This window comes from Culex pipiens, chromosome 3 (genome assembly GCF_016801865.2).
Source record: "Culex pipiens pallens isolate TS chromosome 3, TS_CPP_V2, whole genome shotgun sequence".
Taxonomy (NCBI): Eukaryota; Metazoa; Arthropoda; class Insecta; order Diptera; family Culicidae; genus Culex; species Culex pipiens.
In genome coordinates, this window is record NC_068939.1 from 22,076,038 (window position 1) to 22,098,220 (window position 22,183).

At 37.0% G+C, this 22,183-nt stretch overlaps 1 protein-coding gene across 2 annotated transcripts in view; it reads left to right on the forward strand.

Annotated features, from left to right (window-relative positions):
* LOC120425581 (protein bric-a-brac 1-like) overlaps positions 1–21,754 on the forward strand; it is a 364,434-nt gene extending 342,680 nt beyond the window's left edge. Inside the window, exons 4-6 of one of the 2 annotated variants that reach the window (XM_052709261.1) lie at positions 13,972–14,381; positions 20,130–20,219; positions 20,280–21,754. In XM_052709261.1, the coding sequence (XP_052565221.1) occupies positions 13,972–14,381; positions 20,130–20,219; positions 20,280–21,293 (1,514 nt within the window). In that variant the 3' untranslated portion in view covers positions 21,294–21,754. The remainder of the gene's footprint in view (positions 1–13,971; positions 14,382–20,129; positions 20,220–20,279) is intronic. The other variant, XM_052709262.1, reaches the window with a different exon arrangement.
* The last annotated feature ends 429 nt before the right edge of the window (positions 21,755–22,183 follow it).

Sequence of the window (22,183 nt, forward strand, 5' to 3'; positions counted from 1 at the left end):
TGGTGCTCGGCACGGAACGAAACGAACGAGCGAAGCAAAAACTGCACTTTTCCCCAAAACCTTCTTACCTTTGGTGTACAACATGAACACTAGGGTGGGTACGGATTTTGAAAAGTTCTCAGATCAAGTTCTGGTGTGGTTCCCCTTGTAGGACATACCCATAAGGATTTTCACGCCAAATTTCAGCTCATTTGGTTGAAAACTGGCTTGTCTCAAGCGGGTTCAAGTTTACATGGAAATTACTATGGGAAATTTTGAATTTTCGTTCATTCGCTCCTACAGGCCTGGGGAACCCAGGTAGAAACTTCTAGGATGGCCAGAAATGAGCGGAATCGTCTGGAGAACAACTTTCCCTAAGAGACCAGGTCGATTCGTTCAACCCCCATCGAGCTCAACGGCAATATATCCGGGGTTTTCGGAACCAGCGGTTTTCTCCAGAAAAGCATCAAATTTTCCTTAGCATGCTATGAATGTTTGATGAACATCGCGACGCCACATGTCAAACAGCAACCACGTGATTGTAAAGTTTGCACCATAACAGTTTTTTTTTCTTATTTGGAGGTTTAGAATACAGCTAAATAGTATCAGGATCACCATAAATGATAATTCTATAGTTCAAAAATTAATAAAAAGTAATTTTAAAAAAGGCGATGCTCGTCCACGTGGTAGCTGTTTGACATGTGGCGTCGCAGTGTTCATCAAGCATTCATAGCATGCTAAGGAAAATTTGATGCTTTTTGGGGAAAACCGTTGGTTCCGAAAACCCCGGATGTATTGCCGTTGAGCTCGATGGGGGTTCAACGAATCGACCTGGTCTCTCAGGGAAAATTGTTCTCCAGACGATTCCGCTCATTTCTGGCCATCCTAGAAGTTTCTACCTGGTTTCCCCAGGCCTGTAGGAGTGAATGAACGAAAATTCAAAATTTCCCATAGTAATTTCCATGTAAACTTGAACCCGCTTGAGACAAGCCAGTTTTCAACCAAATGAGCTGAAATTTGGCGTGAGAGTCCCTATGGGTATGTCCTACAAGGGGAACCACACCAGAACTTGATCTGAGAACTTTTCAAAATCCGTACCCACCCTAATGAACACTCACACACACACGATGAAGTTGAACAACTTAATTAAAGTTTTTCTTGTGGTACTCGGCGCACCTGCCTTCGTGGCGTTTTACCTGTTTCGATGAGGATCCCACCACGTGTAGTGAATACTGTCGATATAGTCAAATTGGGGCAGGCCTTTTGGCTTTTCCGGATTGTTGTGGCGAAGGTTTGGGGGGTGGCCTGGAATTGAATTACATAAGCAATCGATTTTCTTCGATTGAATTTTAGTTTTGCTTAATTGTTTTATTTATTTATTTTCTGTTTTTCTGCGTTAATTTTGATTCATTTTTTTTACTGGTTCCTTCTTTGGAAATTTTAATTTTTTAAATCCTATTTTTGCAATTCCGTCGTAAAACGACTTACTTTTCCTGTCATTTTTTAAAGATGAAAAAGCCTACTTTTATGCAGGGCTGCGGAGTCGGGTCATATTTCAAGCGACTCCGACTCCGACTCCGACTCCGGCTTTCTGAGTTAAGCCGACTCCGACTCCGACTCCGGCTCCGGCTTTCCACAAATTGATGACTCCGGCTCCGACTCCGACTCCGGCCTTCCAACTCTAGCCGACTCCGACTCCGACTCCGACTCCAGCTTTCCAAAAATTGTTGACTCCGGCTCCGACTCCGACTCCGACACCTAATCTTTATTTAAAATATTTTATAAATTTGAATTAATCACATCACTCACATTTCAGTTCACACTTGCGCGAATACTGTAAACCGGGGTGATATTGATGTTCGGGGTGTTTCGCAAAATTATAATTACGAATTATTTATACAAACAGAATGGTATGGAACCATACTAAGCTTGGTAGATAAGTGTTCGTTGTTCTATGTTACATGTTTTCAGCGTTATATACGGACCAAAAATCATAAATATCTTCAGATTTTAACGCATTTTTAGCACAACAATTTTCTAAATAAATTTAAATTTTGTTGTTTGAAAAATTTAAACTTTTTATTTAATTACTTTAAATTTATTTAATTTTTGTTAAATTTATATGCTAGTTAACTAATTTTTTAATTGTACTTTTTTTTAATGAAATATTAAAAGAAAGTTAGCCTTCATGATCGAACTGACATCTAAAATCAATTTGCATAATTTTAGGCTGAAATTTTGAAGAAACACAGTAACTATCAAAGTTTTGAAATAGACAATTTTCAAAGTCACTATTTTTTAAAGCTCTTTTGTATTTATTTAAGAGGACGTACATGGAAATTGTGTGATCCAGCCCAGTACACACTTTAAACATATAAATAATGAGAAAATTCTAAAATTTGAAAAATAAATTAAAATTAGAGCAATTATATCACCCCGATTTAAGGTGTTTAAAAAAAATAGACTTGTTCAGAGATATTATTGAAGAATCCACTATACTCAAACATTTTTTGCTTCGACTTTTTTACTGAAATTGTCATAATTCTGAATAGAAAACAGTTAGAGTCCCATTTTTTGTATTAAGTCCTGTAGAAAAGTTATGCAAAGTTAACAAGACCTAAACTGATCTGATTGTTTCAATAGTTTCTTCAAAAAGCTAAAAAAACTTGTTAACTTTGCATAACATTTCTACAAGACCTAATGCAAAAAGTGGGACTCTAACTGTTTTCTTTTCAGAGTAATGACAATTTCCGTAAAAAAATCGAAGCAAAAAATGTTCGCGTGTAGTGGATCCTTAAGGATTAACACTTTAAGAGAAATTGTAAACATTGAGGTAATCGATATATCTTATGAATTCAATTATTATTTCAAAATTAGTTGCAACTTACTTTCGATATGTTTTGTTTGTTTCAAATGTTTTCAGCAGGACACTTTGATTTATTTTTATTAACCCCTTCCCGCCCAGAGCAAAATTGAGATTTTTTACGTTTTTCACCATTACTCGTAACTGGATCGACCAAATTGGATGAAATTTAAATGGTTATAAACTAACATTCTATATAAACTAACGCAGGTTGAACAAGGTTGAAAAAATGCATGGTTGCAGAGAAATCTAATTTTGAAGACAAAAATTAGTGGTGCTCTGGAGTAACCATGGGCGTTAGAGGGTTAACATACAAAATGAGCATGTTGCATTCCAAGAAGTAGATTGATATACTGCCCTTGTTCGCATAAATGTCCCCTATGTAAAAACAGCAAGCTGAGAAAAATGCATTTCTGATTTCTAGAAAAAAGTACTGGATGTTATAGGCTCTTTTGAAAGAGCACACGATTTTGAACCAAACTGCATCAATAACTCAAAAACGATGAAAATGCATATGGGACATTCATGCGATCAGGGGCAGTATAATAGTTGATAATTTATCAGTAGAGTTATAATGTCAATTTCACAAATGTTTTTTAACACTGGAACGCCCAACGCATGTCCAACTTACACGGACGCCCAAGCCTCCCAAAATAGTTGAAACGGTAACTTCAACTCGCTGGTTCTCGGGCATAACTCAACCAATTATGATGGTTCTTTTTTCCTGTGATTTGTTAGAATGTCTAGATGATCCTAGAACTTTGCAGAACTTAATTTGATCAAATCTGTAATTTCTGCGACCGAAAACATCGTTCCACCTTTTTTCAAAACGACTGCCTCCGCGGAATTTTTGGCGATTTTTTTTTTACACGCGAAAAAAAAAGTTGGAACGATGTTTTTGATCGCAAAAATTAAAGATTTGATCAAATTAAGCTCTGCAAAGTTCTAGGATCATCTAGACATTCTAAAAAATTACTGGAAAAAATAATCATCTTGATTGGTTGAGTTATGCCAGAGAACCAGCGAGTTGAAGTTACCGTTCCAACTTTTTTGGAGCCTTGGGCGTTGGAATGTTAAATATATTTTTTTCGTTAGTACCTATAGTGAACCTTTATTTTCCTATAAAAAAAGGATCTACTTAAAATCTTAGCAATCTATGGTAATATATTGATATTTAGTTGAATTAACAGTTTGCAAAATTAAGTTTAGATAAGTTTTATATAGAATTTCCAGAGTTATATAAACTTTTATACTAAGTAGTTAGTAAACTTTATATTCAATCTAAATTATTTTATATAGGTCAAAGATGCCAATTTGGAGTTGAGGGCTGGATTTATGGTGATTTGTTAACAAATAACTTTATGTTAATTTTCGAAAGGTATACAAACTTTTTTAGCACCTTTTTTTATTTTTGTAATAGTATTTGTTATAGAACTTTTTATAGAAATCATCTTTTCATGAGCTTTTTTAAGCAAAATGTTCGGCATGAGTTTCTGAATAAAACGTAGTACTAGGTTTTTGTCAAACTTTGAATTGTTTACATATTTCATCACAAAATGCGCATAGGGCCCAAGGGGTGTAAATACTTTTTTTTAAATACTGTAAATACAAGCAAAAAGAGACTGTAAAGAATTATTTAAACATGTTTTAATTTTTTGACTACACTGCCACAATTGTTTACTATTGTATGAGTTATGAAACTATAGTTTAGTGTATACAAACATTGACAAGAGAGGATCAACAGATTATCATGCTGTGATCTTAGTGAAATAAAACAATAAGAGCTTTCCAATCACAATAAAAATGCTTCGAAAACAACATGACATCTGATAATTATCTTGATCCAAAAAATCCAATCCAATAAATAAATTTAAAAAATTGGTAGTTAACCTGAATTATAACAAATATTGAACAATAAATAAGTTCATAAATTATATAAAATATATTGATAACTCCGACTCCAGCTCCGACTCCGGGTCTATCAAAAATTTACGACTCCGGCTCCGACTCCGACTCCAGCTCATAAAATTTAGCCGACTCCGACTCCGACTCCGACTCCAGCTATTCGAGTTTTGACGACTCCGACTCCGACTCCGACTCCAGGTCCCCAAAAAGACCCGACTCCACCGACTCCGGCTCCGACTCCGACTCCGACTCCACAGCCCTGCTTTTATGTACCAAAAATAACAGAATCGAATAGCAAAACTTTTCAAAATAAATGCTGAAAAGCTCTACTTTTCAGCACTGAAATGGATACACTTTTATTTTTTTAATTTAAACGATTTATTGACAAAATACATGAACATTTGACTGATAATTTCACTCAATGGGTGTTTTTCGGAATTGCAAAAAAAAAAATGTATGGAACTCGTTGCAAAACTTGATTTTTTCAGCACTCGTCGTATTTATCCAACTCGGTGAACCTCGTTGGATAATTGTACGACTCGTGCTGAAAAAATCTTCTTTTTGCAACTTGTTGCATAAACTACTATTTTTGTATTATTAAGCCATACAAATATTCATAAATTTAAGGGTCCAATCACACTCCCTAGATCCAATGTCACCCCTGCTGACGATAATGACAAATTTACAACAGTCTTTTGGATTTCAAAATAGAAGTTCATGCAACAAGTTGCAAAAAGATGATTTTTTCTGCACGTTCATTTATGTCACTGTTTAAATTAAAACAATACTGAAAAGAATTACTTTTCGATACAAGTGCTGAAAAGTTCAACTTTTCAGTGGTCATTTCAATGAGTGATACTTTACAATTCTGTTATTTATGGTAGAAAAATATATGTTTCTAAACAAATTTCAAACGTTAAATTGTACTTTTGTGTAACTTAAAGAGCATTCTTTTTGCAACTTTTTTGACCAACTAAAAAAATCTAGAAAGTTCGCAAGAATCCATAATTTTTCAAAATGGACCACAGCCTTCCTCAGAAATGTGTATTAAAATTAAAAATAACTTTAAGATAATATTTTGAAATGTACTGTAGGTACTATTTTCAGTTTCTGAGGATAGCCCATAGTATTATTTAGGATTGAAAAGGGCAAAATTTCTCACCCTCAAATCGGATAGAAATTGTGTAAGCTTATTTGCTAACTCTATGTTGTAGAATTTGTAAACATTAAAATATTTTCAAAATCGTCAATACTTTTTTCTGATTTTTGAAACATTTATTTCAATATTTACTAATTCGACAACATATAGTTAGCGGATTTGCATACAAGATTTCTATCCGTGAACCCCGGCAATATTTCAATGTTTGTACTCATAAAAAGTTGTTTTCTTCAGGTTTCTCTTTTTTACAATTTGTGGTCTCAAAAATCATTTTTGAAATACCCTAGAATTTCTCAATTTGATTATTGATAAAAACGTAAACGATTCACCAACAATGTTTTATTAATAGTTAAAAATCGATCAAACAATTCTATTCTTTGAAAGTATCAATTTTAAGGAAGACAAAAATTACAAATATTTTTTTTGTTAGCCTGAAAAAACTAACATTATTAGACATTTGAACAATATTAAACTTTTTTTTTGTGTTTTAACATTAATAATCGAACCAATTATTTCAGAGATTTCGGTAGGGCCTATTTAAGTGACAATGAGAAAACTCATTTTTATAATAATAATTTTGTTTTGAGATTTATCTGAGCAAATTATTCTAAAGCTTCTGAAAAAAAATCGAAGGAAAAATACCTTTTTGCAATTCCGTCGTGAAACTACTTACTTTTCCTGTCATTCTTGAACGACGAAATAGCCTACTTTTCTGTACCAAAAATAACAGAATCGAATAGCAACACTTTTCAAAATAAATGCTGAAAAGTTCTACTTTTCAGCACTGAAATGGGTGCTGAAAAGTTGAACTTTTCAGCACTTGATTCGAAAAGTAACACTTTTCAACATTTTTTGATTTAAACGATTTATTGACAAAATACATGAAAATTTGACTAAAAATTTCACTCAATGGGTGTTTTTCGGAATTGCAAAAAATGTTGTATGGAACTTGTTGCAAAACTTGATTTTTCAGCACTCTTCGTATTTATCCAACTCGGTGAACCTCGTTGGATAAATGTACGACTCGTGCTGAAAAAATCATCTTTTTGCAACTTGTTGCATAAACTACTATTTAAAGTGCTTTTATACTGAAAAAAATTTCAATGTCATTGTTGAGTAAAGTTAAATTTAGCATCAAAAAGATTGTTTTTAAATTACCAAATCAACTAAATTTTCCAAAAATCATCAACTCAATGTTGCATCATTCTAAAATCTCTCGCAAAAGATTCTCAGTTATATCTTCTAATGCACATAAAAAAATTAAAATAAAATATATTTTTTTAATTTGGCTTTTAGTGACCGGAAGCGAAATTGAATATCAGATTTCTTTCCGTGTACATTTTTAAATTCTGTACCCAGTTCTGTACAGTCATGTTTCATCAAATGAAAAATAAAACAAATCAGTTGATAAGTTGAAACTTAGAGAATTACTAAATGTTCAATTCACAAAAGGCACAAACAATTTGGTTAAAAACCATATTTCTCATTTTCAAAGCGACAAATTTTACAAAATACGTCTTAAATGATAACGGTGTTCTACTGTCTAAAATTAGCAAAACAAAGAAGAATTAATAATAATATTCTGTTTCATTGGATTTGGCGTATTTTTCTGATCTGTGTCAAAAACAGTCCAGACTCGATTATCCGAAGCCTCGATTATCCGAAGGTTTGCATTTGACTTCGGATAATCGAATCACGAACATTTTTTTTCTTTTTTTCATTTTCTTATTTTTAACATCAAATTCGAGCTCTGCGATCCGGTTTTAGTCAAATTTGAATGGTTGATTGCCTTAAAAATGACCAAATGCATTTTTTCAACATCTCATCATCGCCATTTTGGCCGCCATCTTGGATTCAAAAATACTAATTCACTTAAGAATAGTTTAAGGGTCATACTAAACCTCGACAATCAAAAATAATAAAAAGAAAAAAAAAATTCCGTGATTCGATTATCCAAAGTGAAATTTTTCTGAGGCCTTCGGATAATCGAGTCTGGACTGTAATTATAATTTTTTAAGTTGAAGAGTGTCACATTTCAATAAAATGGAAAAATCTTAATTTAATTGTTTACTTTTAATTGTTCAATTTCTTTCTCAACCTCTTAAAATTTTTGCCACAGAGGGGGGGATAAATGATTAATTTTTTTGTTGTTTTTTAATCCAAACCTTGTTTTTTTCTCAAAACAAACCCTCTTTTTTAGTCGAATTCCGCGGAATATCACGAGGCATTACTATTTCATAATTTCATTTACAACATGCACAAATTGCACTTTTGCATGAGCCTGAAATTCGATTGCTTATCCGTGTTGGCTTCGTTCTCACATATGCACAGTGCATAGTAAATACACACATGGTATGCACAGTAAAAAATGTGTGAATTTGAAAGATGTAAAATTTTAAGGTGAGCAGTTCGGTCATTCAATTTTTTTCTTTTTGTATTTTTCTATCCGACTGAATTTTTTTTGGTGCCTTCGGTATGCCCAAAGAAGCCATTCTGCATCATTAGTTTGTCCATATAATTTTCCATACAAATTTAGCAGCTGTCCATACAAAAATGATGTATAAATATTCAAAAATCTGTATCTTTTGAAGGAATTTTTTGATCGATTTGGTGTCTTCGGCAAAGTTGTAGGTATGGATATGAACTACACTGAAAAAAATGGTACACGGTAAAAATTTTTTGGTGATTTTTTATTTATTTTTTCAAAAAAATATCAAAATTTCAATGGAAATAGAAGTCTAATCAACTGAGAACAATCTTAAATGCCCTTTTCTGCATTGATAATCATATTTAACATGTTTAGTCTCGTTTAAAAATACCCTGTAAAAAGTTTGACAGTTCTCAATCTGAGCAATCAGCCAACGAAATCGGGTGTCTTCTAAAACGACCGACCAGTAAACCTACTAAGTTGGAATGCGTCGATGACAAGATTTCAGTCGATCTATTAATCGGCATATTAAATTGGCCTTAGTCGGACATGCACGAGAACAAACTAAATTGGTCAAAGAATCGGTCAATGAAATACGTTTTGGTGTTGTTTACGAAATGGACTTAGGCAAATTTTTGTCTGCGTTAATTCGAACAGAAATTCCTGCATTTTTTTATGATGTAGGAAAAAACAGCTTGTACATAGTTTGGTAAGTGTTTTCTAAGTGTTTCAATAGTAACTTTAAAGAAAAATAGTGAAGTTTGTTGTTTCAAAGTAAAATTTAAATGTTTTGAAGGTGGTGAACCAAAGTTTTGAGGTAGCGGTCCCAGCAGAAGACCCGGCGCTTCATTTGACCATCGTTGTTTTTTTCTTGATCTTTTGAGCTATGAAATATCCAATAAATTTTGATTACAGAACATTTGGAACTTTGTCCGGAAGTTCTAAAAAATAAACAATAATTTCCAGTTCGTAATTTTTCATTTCTTTTTAGCAGTTAATTCATCATCCAGTTTCATTAGGATGCAGGTTCCCGGATTTCTCCAGGGAAAGTGATTTTAATCTACCTACAAATCGGCCAACTTCGTATGGTCGAGTTGGCTGATTGCGAATACCGATTAGTCGGCTTACGCCTGGGTTAAATTTCCATAAGCGTATGTTGCAACATTGACCGATTAGTCGGTTATTTCGTCAGTCGATTCATCCGACTAAACCCGATTATATTTTAGGAACAGTAGGGTGTTTTTTCGACAGGGTATATTGAACTTTTATGAAATTACAATGTACAGCACCGCAAAAACTTTTTTTTCTCGCCAAAATAAAATTTTCGTCAGTATTTAGAAATTTTGGAAATCAATGATTGCAAAACAACTGGACAGGTGTATGATGCACTTTTAAACACTTTTTTCATTCAAATGTTGACACCGTGGCCTGTAATTTCAATTTTTAGGTTTTTTTTTATTTTTTTACGTTTTTGGAAACAGTCGCAGTTTTTCATTAGTTAAATTAGTGCATATGTTTGCCCACTTTTGAAAAAAATATTTTTGAAGAGCTGAGAAAATTCTCTATTTTTTTGCTTTTTTGAATTTTGTTTTGTTGGTTGCTGAGATATTGCCATGCAAGTGTTTAAAAACAGGAAAATTGATGTTTTCTAAGTCTCACCCAAAACACACACCATTTTCTATCGTCTCAGCAACTAATGGTCCGATTTACAATGTTAAAATATGAAACATTCGTGAAATTTTCGATCTTTTCGAAAAAAATATTTTAAACTTTTTTAAACCATGACTAACATTTTAAAAGGGCGTAATATTTAATATTAAGCCCTTTTGAAATGTTAGTATTTTTTTCTAGTGTAATTCCACTTTAGCAGCCTAAATTGTGATAATATTGCACCTTCCAATTTACATCGTTCAGAATTACACTTTTTTACTGTGTACAAAAGAATCGGATATTAGGCACCGTCGTTCGCCACCAAATCGTGATTCTGGTGCTTAAAAATTAAAGAAAAAGCGCACATACGCTCCCTCAAACACACACACACACACATGTAATGGCTTTTCAACATTTAATGTGTTTTGGTGGAACGTGCACACAGACAAACAAACAAAACACATTCGCATATATGGTGAATAGAGAAGATACCATCCTTTTTGTTACTTTTTCATTTTTCAAAAAGAGGGCTTGTAGGAAATGTGCATCACACGCACACACACACTATCTGTGCTTGCACTTGTGCATACATTATTTCGCGAAATGTATTTCAAAGTGCGGTAGCAGCAACAACTACAACAATAGCAATAATAGGTGATTTGCATACAACTTTGCGCAGAAGGAGAAGGAGGGCAGTAATACATTGCACAGTCGATATGATGACGTGAAGAGTAGATAGACAGAGAAAGGGAAGATGGTTCATTTATGAAATTTGCTGAAACATTTAATAGACTGTTAATTATAACTCTTTCTGCATGTGTAAATAATTTATGGGCCACGGTCGGTGTAGGTGGGTTGTGCATTTACGTGCAGAAAACTTCAAACGACGGTGGGGTTTTCTACGATGGGCAGCTAATTTGCTCTACTAATTAAGACATTCAGGAAGCTTTGCATTGTTTTATGCTTAATTAAAGATGAAAATGGCCTTGTTATAAACATTTAAACATTTTAAACTGAAAAAATAATTCAATTTGCTACCAAAAATTCAAATATGCTAAGATGCTAAAATACTAAAATACTAAAATACTAAAATACTAAAATACTAAAATACTAAAATACTAAAATACTAAAATACTAAAATACTAAAATACTAAAATACTAAAATGAGCATGAGCATGAGCATGAGCATGGTTGACTGCCAATGAGCTGCTACTCCGTTATTGACAGATCAGCTGAAGTTAAACAATGAATCAAAAATGATCAGTGGGAGCCAACCATTCGTTCACTGTTTAACCTCTGAAGATCCCTACTTTATTAGTCAATACCGGCGCCCTCCCAAGAAGCCTGCAGTTCAACGAAAGGGAGGAATGTTAGTCCGATAGTTGAAGTTGCAGACTCATCAAGCACATAGTTTTTCGCTATATACTTGTTGATACCGCATGAGACCGTTGAATCCACAGCATCTCCTTCAAGCATCACGTGATAAATATTTTTTTTTTGGGTTAGTAAGATAAGGTATTGGCTTTTCGATGCCTCCCGAGCTACGACGCTATGGGGAGGACTTTCATAACAGACCCGTCGGTGAGCCTTCCGAGCAACGATGCTATGGGAAGGTCTTTCTGGTTAACACACAAAATCACTCACTGACAAATTATCTCACTCCACTATTAATTAATCCAAAATGTCAGTGCTTCTTTCGATCATTATATAGAAATGGCTTTTTCACAGCAAAAAAATAAAACCTTATTCGAAAAATCTAAGCACAATCCACCCGACGCCGTGCCTTCCGATCAACGATGATATAGGAAGGGCTTAGAAAATCACAAAACTATTAATTAAGTTTACAAAAGCACAAAAAAAAACACCAATTACTCAACGAAAAAGACAAAAATAATTCAGTAAGGCAAGCGCGTGGCTTCACCGCCCGCAATCGACTGAAGTACTAAACACAATTAACACCCAGTTACTTTGGAACACAATTAATACGACAAACCCAACCGGCGGCGTGCCCTCCGATCAACGATGATAAAGGAAGGACTGATATTATTATTACTAGCAAGAAACACACACAATTCACGACAAAAGGCACACAAAAAAAATTACTTTTCACTCCGAATATTTTTACGACCACGCGCTCCCTTTACAAATTATGCACTAACCCCATACGAACAGCGACACAAAAGCACACCAAAAAAATAACCTGAATAATCACGACTTCGCGTCCCCACTTCCAGCGCACCAATGATGCCATTATTTGATTAGCACAATCACTCATCCCATACGAACCGCGACACAAAAGCACACCAAAAAATAAACCTGAATAATCACGATTTCGCGTCCCCACTTCCAGCGCACCAATGATGCCATTATTCGATTAGCACAATCACTCATCCCATACGAACCGCGACACAAAAGCACACCAAAAAATAAACCTGAATAATCACGATTTCGCGTCCCCACTTCCAGCGCACCAATCTAAAATACTAAAATACTAAAATACTAAAATACTAAAATACTAAAATACTAAAATACTAAAATACTAAAATACTAAAATACTAAAAAACTAAAATACTAAAATACTAAAATACTAAAATACTAAAATACTAAAATACTAAAATACTAAAATACTAAAATACTAAAATACTAAAATACTAAAATACTAAAATACTAAAATACTAAAATACTAAAATACTAAAATACTAAAATACTAAAATACTAAAATACTAAAATACTAAAATACTAAAATACTAAAATACTAAAATACTAAAATACTAAAATACTAAAATACTAAAATACTAAAATACTAAAATACTAAAATACTAAAATACTAAAATACTAAAATACTAAAATACTAAAATACTAAAATACTAAAATACTAAAATACTAAAATACTAAAATACTAAAATACTAAAATACTAAAATGCTGAAATACAAAACTTGTCTCATTCAAGTCACGCAAACAAAAAATAACTGTGTGGAAAACCACAAAAAAACAGACTTGCTCCGACTCCGTCATAAATCTACCGATAAATTAATAACCACTTGAAACCCAACAAAAAAAAGAGTTTCCACAGTCTCAACCAAAAGTCACCCACGTGTCACAGACCGCGCACATTTTCGGCTTTTCACATTAGTCGAATTAAGTCCCATTAAATAATCATACGGACCACCACTCACGTGCTTTCCGTGTCCGGATTCCTGTCTCCCTCTCCGTCAATGAAAATTCTGCCAAAATAAAAATCCTGCCCAAATATTTGCCCAACCAACCCCGTGTATGTCACCGTGACACAGCCCAACCTCTCTGGACCGCGGTTTGTGTGCAAAATTATGCCTTTTTTCCTCCCTTCTTCTCTCTATCCAGTTATTGTTATTTATTTTTGCGATAAAATATTAATAACCGGGCACCTGGCCTCAGTCCTTAAGCGGTCCCACTCGTTCACGTGTTGTTTTATTTTCACTTCTTTTTTTCTGAAATATTTTTCACGGGTAATTCCATCAACGTTTTCGCGCTCAATTTTGTCCTGAACCGCGCGTATTTTCAATCATCAATGTTGCGAACTCTGCGAATGGTGGACCTGGGCTGGGTGTTGGGTGGGAGGAGAGGGGGAGCATTTATTTATGAATAAATTAATTGATTGCCACATGCACACAGAAACAAGTATTTAAACGCAGGAAATTGGCTTTTTGTCACCCCTTTTTGCGGGCGCCACCACCGCGCGTTCGACCTGGTCTGGCCGCGGCACGTTGACGCAAACACGTGTTTTTCACCTGATTGATCAGTAATAGGTTTCGATGAAAGAGAGGTGTACAAATAGACACAGCTGTGCGAGGTGGCTTTAGTTGGAGTTGATTGATTGTTTATACAAGTTTGTCGCTGAAAAAGGGACGATTAAAATGTTTGCACTTTTATATGTTTTTCAGGCATTTTCAAACTTACTCAAATTCATCCAAATACTAAACCATTTCTCCCCATTTCCCTTCTTCCAGCCGAGAGCTACCAGTACCAGCTGCAGTCGATGTGGCAAAAGTGCTGGAACAGCCAGAACCTGATCCACCATCTGCGCTTCCGCGAGCGTGGCCCGCTCAAGTCGTGGCGCCCCGAAACCATGGCCGAGGCCATCTTCAGCGTCCTCAAGGAGGGCCTGTCGCTGTCGCAGGCGGCCCGCAAGTACGACATTCCCTACCCGACCTTTGTGCTGTACGCGAACCGCGTCCACAACATGCTCGGGCCGTCCATCGACGGGGGAACCGACCTAAGACCGAAGGGCAGGGGGCGACCCCAGCGGATCCTGCTCGGCATCTGGCCGGACGACCACATCAAGGGCGTGATCAAGAGTGTGGTTTTTCGCGATACCAAAGAAATCAAAGATGACTCCATCCTGTACGGCAGACACTCGGTAAGACCCTTAACCCATTGTTTTTCAAACTTTAATTTATAAATCAATAGGAACACAAACAATGTAAATGCAATATTATCGTGGCCTACACCTTCAAATCTGACTTTTAACCTTAAAATCCGTCAAATTTTCTTCAAGTTTGTCTTTAACAATTTTAAGATACACTTCAATAGTAACAATACGATTTCTGAAAATACTCAATATTTTCACAAAACTACGCATTTGGGAAAAATCTTAAAAATCGGGATGTTTTATACATTTCCAAAGTAATGAAAAAATCCCGACAATGCGATATCAGTACAGTCCAAACGCGATTATCCGAAGTTTCGATTATCTGAAGTTCGATTATCCGAAGGTTTGTATGGGACTTCGGATAATCGAATCATGAACGAAAAAAAATGTTTTTACGTATTTTTTTATTGTATTACTTTAAACATCAAAATAGATTTCTGCGACCCTATTTCATTCAAATTTGAATGCATTTTTTAATTTTTCATCACCACCATATTGGCCGCCATCTTGAATTTAAACATTTTGAATCACTTTAGCGTGGTTTAGGGGACATACTTCAGCTTAATAATAAAAAAAGACAACGAAAAAAAAATTATTTCGTAATTCGATTATCCGAAGTTTTGATTATCCTTAGTGAAATTTTCTCCGAGGCCTTCGGATAACCGAGTCTGGACTGTATTGTAAAAATACATTTTTTAATAATTTTTCGATAATACGTATTTTAGTGAAAATGTTGAGCATTTAAAAAAAGTTTTACTGCTTTCGAATTTTATGAAAATTTCCCTATCGTTTGAAACTCATATTGCAATCACCAAAATTTTGAGCATTTTTTGTTTTTGAAAATACGCATTTTTGAGACAATTTTGAGTACCGTAAACTGGGGTTACTTTGATAATTATAGGTTTTGTTGTTAAAATCAGGTTAAATGTGTTCAAATTTTGTTTTTACAACGTTACCGTCACTAAGGTTGCTGATAAAGTATTAAGAAAACAAAAATCAATGTTTATATTTAGTTAAATAAGTTTGTTAGCTATTTAACAAAATACTTATAAATTTTAGGTAAAATTAGTAAAAAGTCTGAATTTTGGCTGAAATTTATTAAAAATAGTTTTGCTTTTAAAATTACCGATTCATATTGCATTTAAAACTAAAAGTTTTCACATTTTATATTAAATTCGTTCTACTCAAAATGCTTAAAAACTTAAAGATATTTTTTAATTATTTTTCAAAAACACTTAATATTTATTAATCACTAACTTAGTTTACCTTCTCATAATGGATTCGAAAATGCATTCCGTTTTCCGATTTGAAATCATGTTAATTGAGAAAATCATGTCATCCCGTTTTAATGTATTTAAAAATAAAATGTGTATTACTACTATCAAAATATATGAAAAAATCCCGATCGTTTAATACCCATACGGTAATATTTTTTTTTTCGAAAATACGTAGTTTTGTGTTTTTTTTTTGATTTTTATAATAAAATATTATTTTTAGCGAAATGTATGAAAAAATTACGATCATTTGATACCTATCTTGTTAAAAAAAAAAAATTCCGTTACTTTTTAATACGTTTGTTTAAAAAAAAGTATTATCAAAAACTAGTATTTCTCTCGAAGTGTAAGAAAACTTGAGTATTTTTGTACATTTATAAAGTAATGAAAAATTCCCAACCATTCGATATCAGTATTGAAAACAACTATTTTTTATAATTTTCAAAAATACGCGGTTTAGTGAAAATGTTGAGCTTTTTTTCGATAATATGCATTTTTGAGACAATATAATTTAAAAACAAAAAGGGTACTACTACTATCGAAACATATTAAAAATTCCCGCTTATTTAATACCCATATTGTAAAGAACCTTTTTTTTATTTTTTTTAAATACTTGGTTTTGTGATTTTTTAAGCATGTTGAAAAAAAATTATTATTTCTAGCGAAATGTATGGAAATTTCCCATAATTTGATAAAGGGTATTTTTTCCGTACTATTTCGAAAATAACCTAATTTAAAAAAAAAAATATTTTCGAAAGCCAGTATTTCTACAAAAGTGTACGAAAATTTTAGTTTTTTCACATTAAATGTGTATTACTACTATCGAAACAAATGACAAATTCCTGCTAATTTTTTGACCATATCATAAAAAAATATTATTTTTTTGTAAAAAAAACGTAGTTTTTAAATTATTTTTAGTATTTTCATAAGGCCGTTGCAAATATTTTTTGAAGTTTATGTCCCTTCGACTCTAATCAAAATCTAGAGGAGGAGGGGGCAAAAAGTTAAAAAAAAATTACAAGCCGCAGGTATAACATTTCAATGAAAAAAGTGTTTTAAATGTTTGGCAATCATAATTTTCCAGAATATCTTAGTACTGAAGAAAAAAACCTTTTTTTCAGAAGTCAAACTTTTTGTAGTGATTATTCATAAAAATTCAAAATATTTTTAAACGATTTTTTTCAGCAATGCATTTAAGATTATTTTCAGTTGATTGGAGTTCTATTTCCATTGAAATTAAGTTTTTTTAGTTTTTGGTCAAGTTTTTAGAAAAAAAATTGCCCCTGATTTTTGTTTCGATTCTTCGAAGATTCGGTAATCCGATGTTAAATTTCCCAAGGCTTTTGGATAATTGAGTCTGGACTGTACTTTGATATTTTGGAAGCTATATTGATTGCAAAACAACTTGTAATTTCATTTTTTGACAAAGAACTTTGTCCTAAGGTTTCTATACGGGGTGTCAATCCAAAATTTTCGCGAAGCGAAAACGTTACGTGACGAATTCCCCTCTCGGCCAATTTCCCCTCTTTTTGGTGCACGCTGGTTGGTTGAACAAACGTTTCCCAATCAGTCAATATAGAGACGTGAGATTGATGTATCTAAAATCACCCCCACTCTACCTCATAATTTTCGGATCGTCGACGCGGCAAAAAGCGAATAAGGAGATGTAGGAGAATGGGTGCAAGAGGCGGAGCATATACGTCCCCGGTCTGAACCAACAAAACGCGGCTCGGTCGGTCCCGAAAATTCATTCTATTGCTGGACGTCGACGAGAACACATCAGAAGCAGATGGCCTGGTGGCCCGTTTGCAGACGGCCTGGAGGCCCGGGAGCAGATAGCCTGGAGGCATGGACACGCCAAGACATGCCAGCCGGCATGAGCGGGAATTGGAATTGGCCACCACTTGGAGTGGCCGGAGTCCCCGGCGGGTGTTCCGATAGGGGGACTTTTCCCGAACCATAAGAGTTGGGGCAATATGGGTATCAAACTTTAGGGTTTTTGATACTGGATATGAAATTTGACATTTTGGCAGTAGTGGCCACCACCTGGAGTGGCCGGAGGCCCCGCGGATGTTCCGATGGGAGGACATTTGCCGAACCATAAGAGTTGGGGCAATATGGGTATCAAACTTTAAGGTTTTTGATACTGAACATGAAATTTGACATTTCAGCAGTAGTGGCCACCACCTGGAGTGGCCGGAGGCCCCGGGGATGTTCCGATGGGGGGACATTTGCGGAACCATAAGAGTTGGGGCAATATGGGTATCAAACTGTAGGGTTTTTGATACTGCACATGAAATTTGAAATTTTGGCAGTAGTGGCCACCACCTGGAGTGGCCGGAGGCCCCGGGGATTTTCCGATAGGGGGACATTTGCCAAACCATAAGAGTTGGGGCAATATGGGTATCAAACTTTAGGGTTTTTGATACTGGATATGAAATTTGACATTTCGGCAGTAGTGGCCACAATCCGGAGTGGCCGGAGGCCCCGCGGATGTTCCGATGGGGGGACATTTGCCGAACCATAAGAGTTGGGGCAATATGGGTATCAAACTGTAGGGTTTTTGATACTGCACATGAAATTTGACATTTCGGCAGTAGTGGCCACAATCCGGAGTGGCCGGAGGCCCCGCGGATGTTCCGATGGGGGAACATTTGTTGAACCATAAGAGTTGGGGCAATATGGGTATCAAACTTTAGGGTTTTTGATACTGGATATGAAATTTGACATTTCGGCAGTAGTGGCCACAATCCGGAGTGGCCGGAGGCCCCGCGGATGTTCCGATGGGGGGACATTTGCCGAACCATAAGAGTTGGGGCAATATGGGTATCAAACTTTAGGGTTTTTGATACTGGATATGAAATTTAACATTTCGGCAGTAGTGGCCACAATCCGGAGTGGCCGGAGGCCCCGCGGATGTTCCGATGGGGGGACATTTGCCGAACCATAAGAGTTGGGGCAATATGGGTATCAAACTGTAGGGTTTTTGATACTGCACATGAAATTTGACATTTTGGCAGTAGTGGCCACCACCTGGAGTGGCCGGAGGCCCCGCGGATGTTCCGATGGGAGGACATTTGCCGAACCATAAGAGTTGGGGCAATATGGGTATCAAACTTTAAGGTTTTTGATACTGAACATGAAATTTGACATTTCAGCAGTAGTGGCCACCACCTGGAGTGGCCGGAGGCCCCGGGGATGTTCCGATGGGGGGACATTTGCGGAACCATAAGAGTTGGGGCAATATGGGTATCAAACTGTAGGGTTTTTGATACTGCACATGAAATTTGAAATTTTGGCAGTAGTGGCCACCACCTGGAGTGGCCGGAGGCCCCGGGGATTTTCCGATAGGGGGACATTTGCCAAACCATAAGAGTTGGGGCAATATGGGTATCAAACTTTAGGGTTTTTGATACTGCACATGAAATTTGACATTTCGGCAGTAGTGGCCACAATCCGGAGTGGCCGGAGGCCCCGCGGATGTTCCGATGGGGGGACATTTGTTGAACCATAAGAGTTGGGGCAATATGGGTATCAAACTTTAGGGTTTTTGATACTGGATATGAAATTTGACATTTCAGCAGTAGTGGCCACAATCCGGAGTGGCCGGAGGCCCCGCGGATGTTCCGATGGGGGGACATTTGCCGAACCATAAGAGTTGGGGCAATATGGGTATCAAACTTTAGGGTTTTTGATACTGGATATGAAATTTGACATTTCGGCAGTAGTGGCCACAATCCGGAGTGGCCGGAGGCCCCGCGGATGTTCCGATGGGGGGACATTTGCCGAACCATAAGAGTTGGGGCAATATGGGTATCAAACTGTAGGGTTTTTGATACTGCACATGAAATTTGACATTTTGGCAGTAGTGGCCACCACCTGGAGTGGCCGGAGGCCCCGGGGATGTTCCGATGGGGGGACATTTGCCGAACCATAAGAGTTGGGGAAAAATGACTGTTAAACTTCTGAAATCTGTTTCTGGAAATTTAGAATAACTATTTCGTAATCAATTAGAGCCCTGAATAGGGCAGTTCAGCTCCACTTGCAATTTTCATCCCCTTAGTTCGATAGGACGTTGATATTATGTCTTAAAACTTTACAAATCAAACAGCCTGTTTCAGAGCCACGAAATAGACCACAAAAGAGTTGTCTTGTGTAATTATAAGGGAATCATGGGGAAATTTGGATCGGACGTTCTAATCGAAAATTTCAACAATCATCTAGCAAAGTTCTTTGTCATACTGGTCATGTGTAACATAACCACCTGCACCTTTTTTAATTCCTTCCCGAGACACAGATTTTTTTTCGCTGAAGCATAGATTGTCTTCAAAACTAGGGCAACTAAGTGTAACGTGAAGAATATCAGCAACGGCCTAATTTTGACCAATTTAACTTAAGACCTATAACCACCTAAATATGAACTTAAATTGCCCAAAAATTAGCTCACCTTTTTGTTTTACAGTTTTTAGAGGCAATTTTCAACAAAAACAGTAAATCAGAAAAATTAGATAAGGCGCCATCCACAAATGACGAAGCATTTTATCAAGAAACAGTAAATTAACTAAATTAAACAATCGAAAATATTTGTTTTAATTTATCTTTTTTCTTGCAGCCCTTTCCGTTCCAAGACAACCCACTGAACTACGCCCCGAACGCAAACGGTCAGCTGCAGCCGGGCGTTGCCGGAGCCGGCCCGACCGACGGGATGACCCAGGACGCACTGACGGCGGCAACGGTGGCCGCCGTCCGGCAACAGATGTGCAACATGGTGGCCGCCGCCCAGCACCACCCGGATGCAGCCGCAAATCTAGTGGGGTTCAACCTGCAGCCGCCACATCCCCACTCGAACCTCAGCATCCATCCGTCGGTGGGAAATAACGGTGCCGGAGGATCGAGCGGCATTCCGGTGCCCAAGCTGGGCTCGCCGGCCGTCCACAACAACAACGGCGGCGGAGGAGGTGTAGGCGGTGGCATCCAGATGCCACGGCTGGGATCCCCGGCCGGTTCCAGCTTAGCGACGACAACGACCCAAGGCAGCAAGGAGCACGATCTGCAGCAGCACCTGCAACACCACGGTGGCAACGTTCCCTCGAGCACTTCAACCAACAGCCGTGGCAGCAATTCCCACCCCAGCTCAAACCACCATCCCCACCATCCGTTGGCCCACCTCAACAGTGGCAGTCTCAGCATAACCCGGCTCGGATCTCCGGCGTCCGCCCACGATCTCCGTCTGTCCACTCCCCCGACCGAGGACCGGAGCCCCCTGCCCTCTCCCATGGCAATGATCCTTGAACCCGCGGTCAACTTGGCCGTCGGAGGAGGACCCATCCCAGCCTCGAACCAGCAGCAACACCACCAGCACCACGCCGACCATCTGAACCAGACCGGGCCCGGCGGAATGCCCCCGGTGTACGGCAGCAGCAGCAAGTCTTCGTCCCGGGCCGGCTATTCGTCGTCGTCGTCCCCACCGCGGCCCGAACATCTCTTCCAGGACCAGGACCTGACCGAGCTGGTTGCGGCCCAACGGAACGCGGCCCAAAAGGACGCGTCCTCGTCGTCGGCGGCGGCGGCGTCACCTCGGCCGGCCATCAAGATGGAACCGATGACGGAGTGCAGGGCGGATTAAGCGGGGAGTTTGTTGGGAGGGGGAGGTGGTTTAGCTTTTAGTTTAGTTTAAATTTTGTTTTTTTTTGTTTTGTATTATGCGATTCAACAATAATAATGGCCAGGGAAAAAAGTAAAGGGAGGGTGTGATTTGGTGCCGGTTTGTAAATTGATGATTTAGCAATATTTTGTTTGATAAAAGAGCCCTTTTATCAGTAATTATCGTAATTATACTAATTTTTGCAATTTCGTTTTGAAAATACAGTCGACTTTCTTGACGTCGATCTTTTTGATCTCAATATTGCTCCATCTACCGATGAATTCTTCAGTCCCTTCAAACTGCATACTTCGATTCTCTTCATTCCTCGATATTTTCGTTTGCTTGAAGGATCTCTTCCTCGACGGTCCCTCGGATTCTTTTTCCTTTAAAAATCTCTTCCGGTTGTCAATAATTACACTTTATCATGGCTTGCCTAGACATTTTTCTTTGCGAAACGAAGCTTTGAAGGATGTTGGACATTTGTTTGTTTTTGTTTGCTGGACGTTGCCATGATTCTCTCCTAACATCTTTTTAGACCACATTTTCCACTTTTTCTCATTGAAACCGACTACTTTATCGACTTCATTTTGCTGGGCGAGATAGGACGCCGTCTATTTTTAGACGATGACTCAGCACTTTTCAACTCTTGCACTTAAAAAAACCAGATGGCAGCACGATGTAACGCCACGTCCCTATCCAGGTTTTTAAGCGAAGATGGCGTTCGAATGATGAACGTCCGGAATGTCAAAATCGCGCAGTAGCACCAACATTAGAAAAAAAAAATGCGGCTGTCATGCCATATGGCACACTTTTTTTGTAATGTTGGTACCACTGCGTGATTTTGACATTTCGGGCTGATGCACGAAGTGATT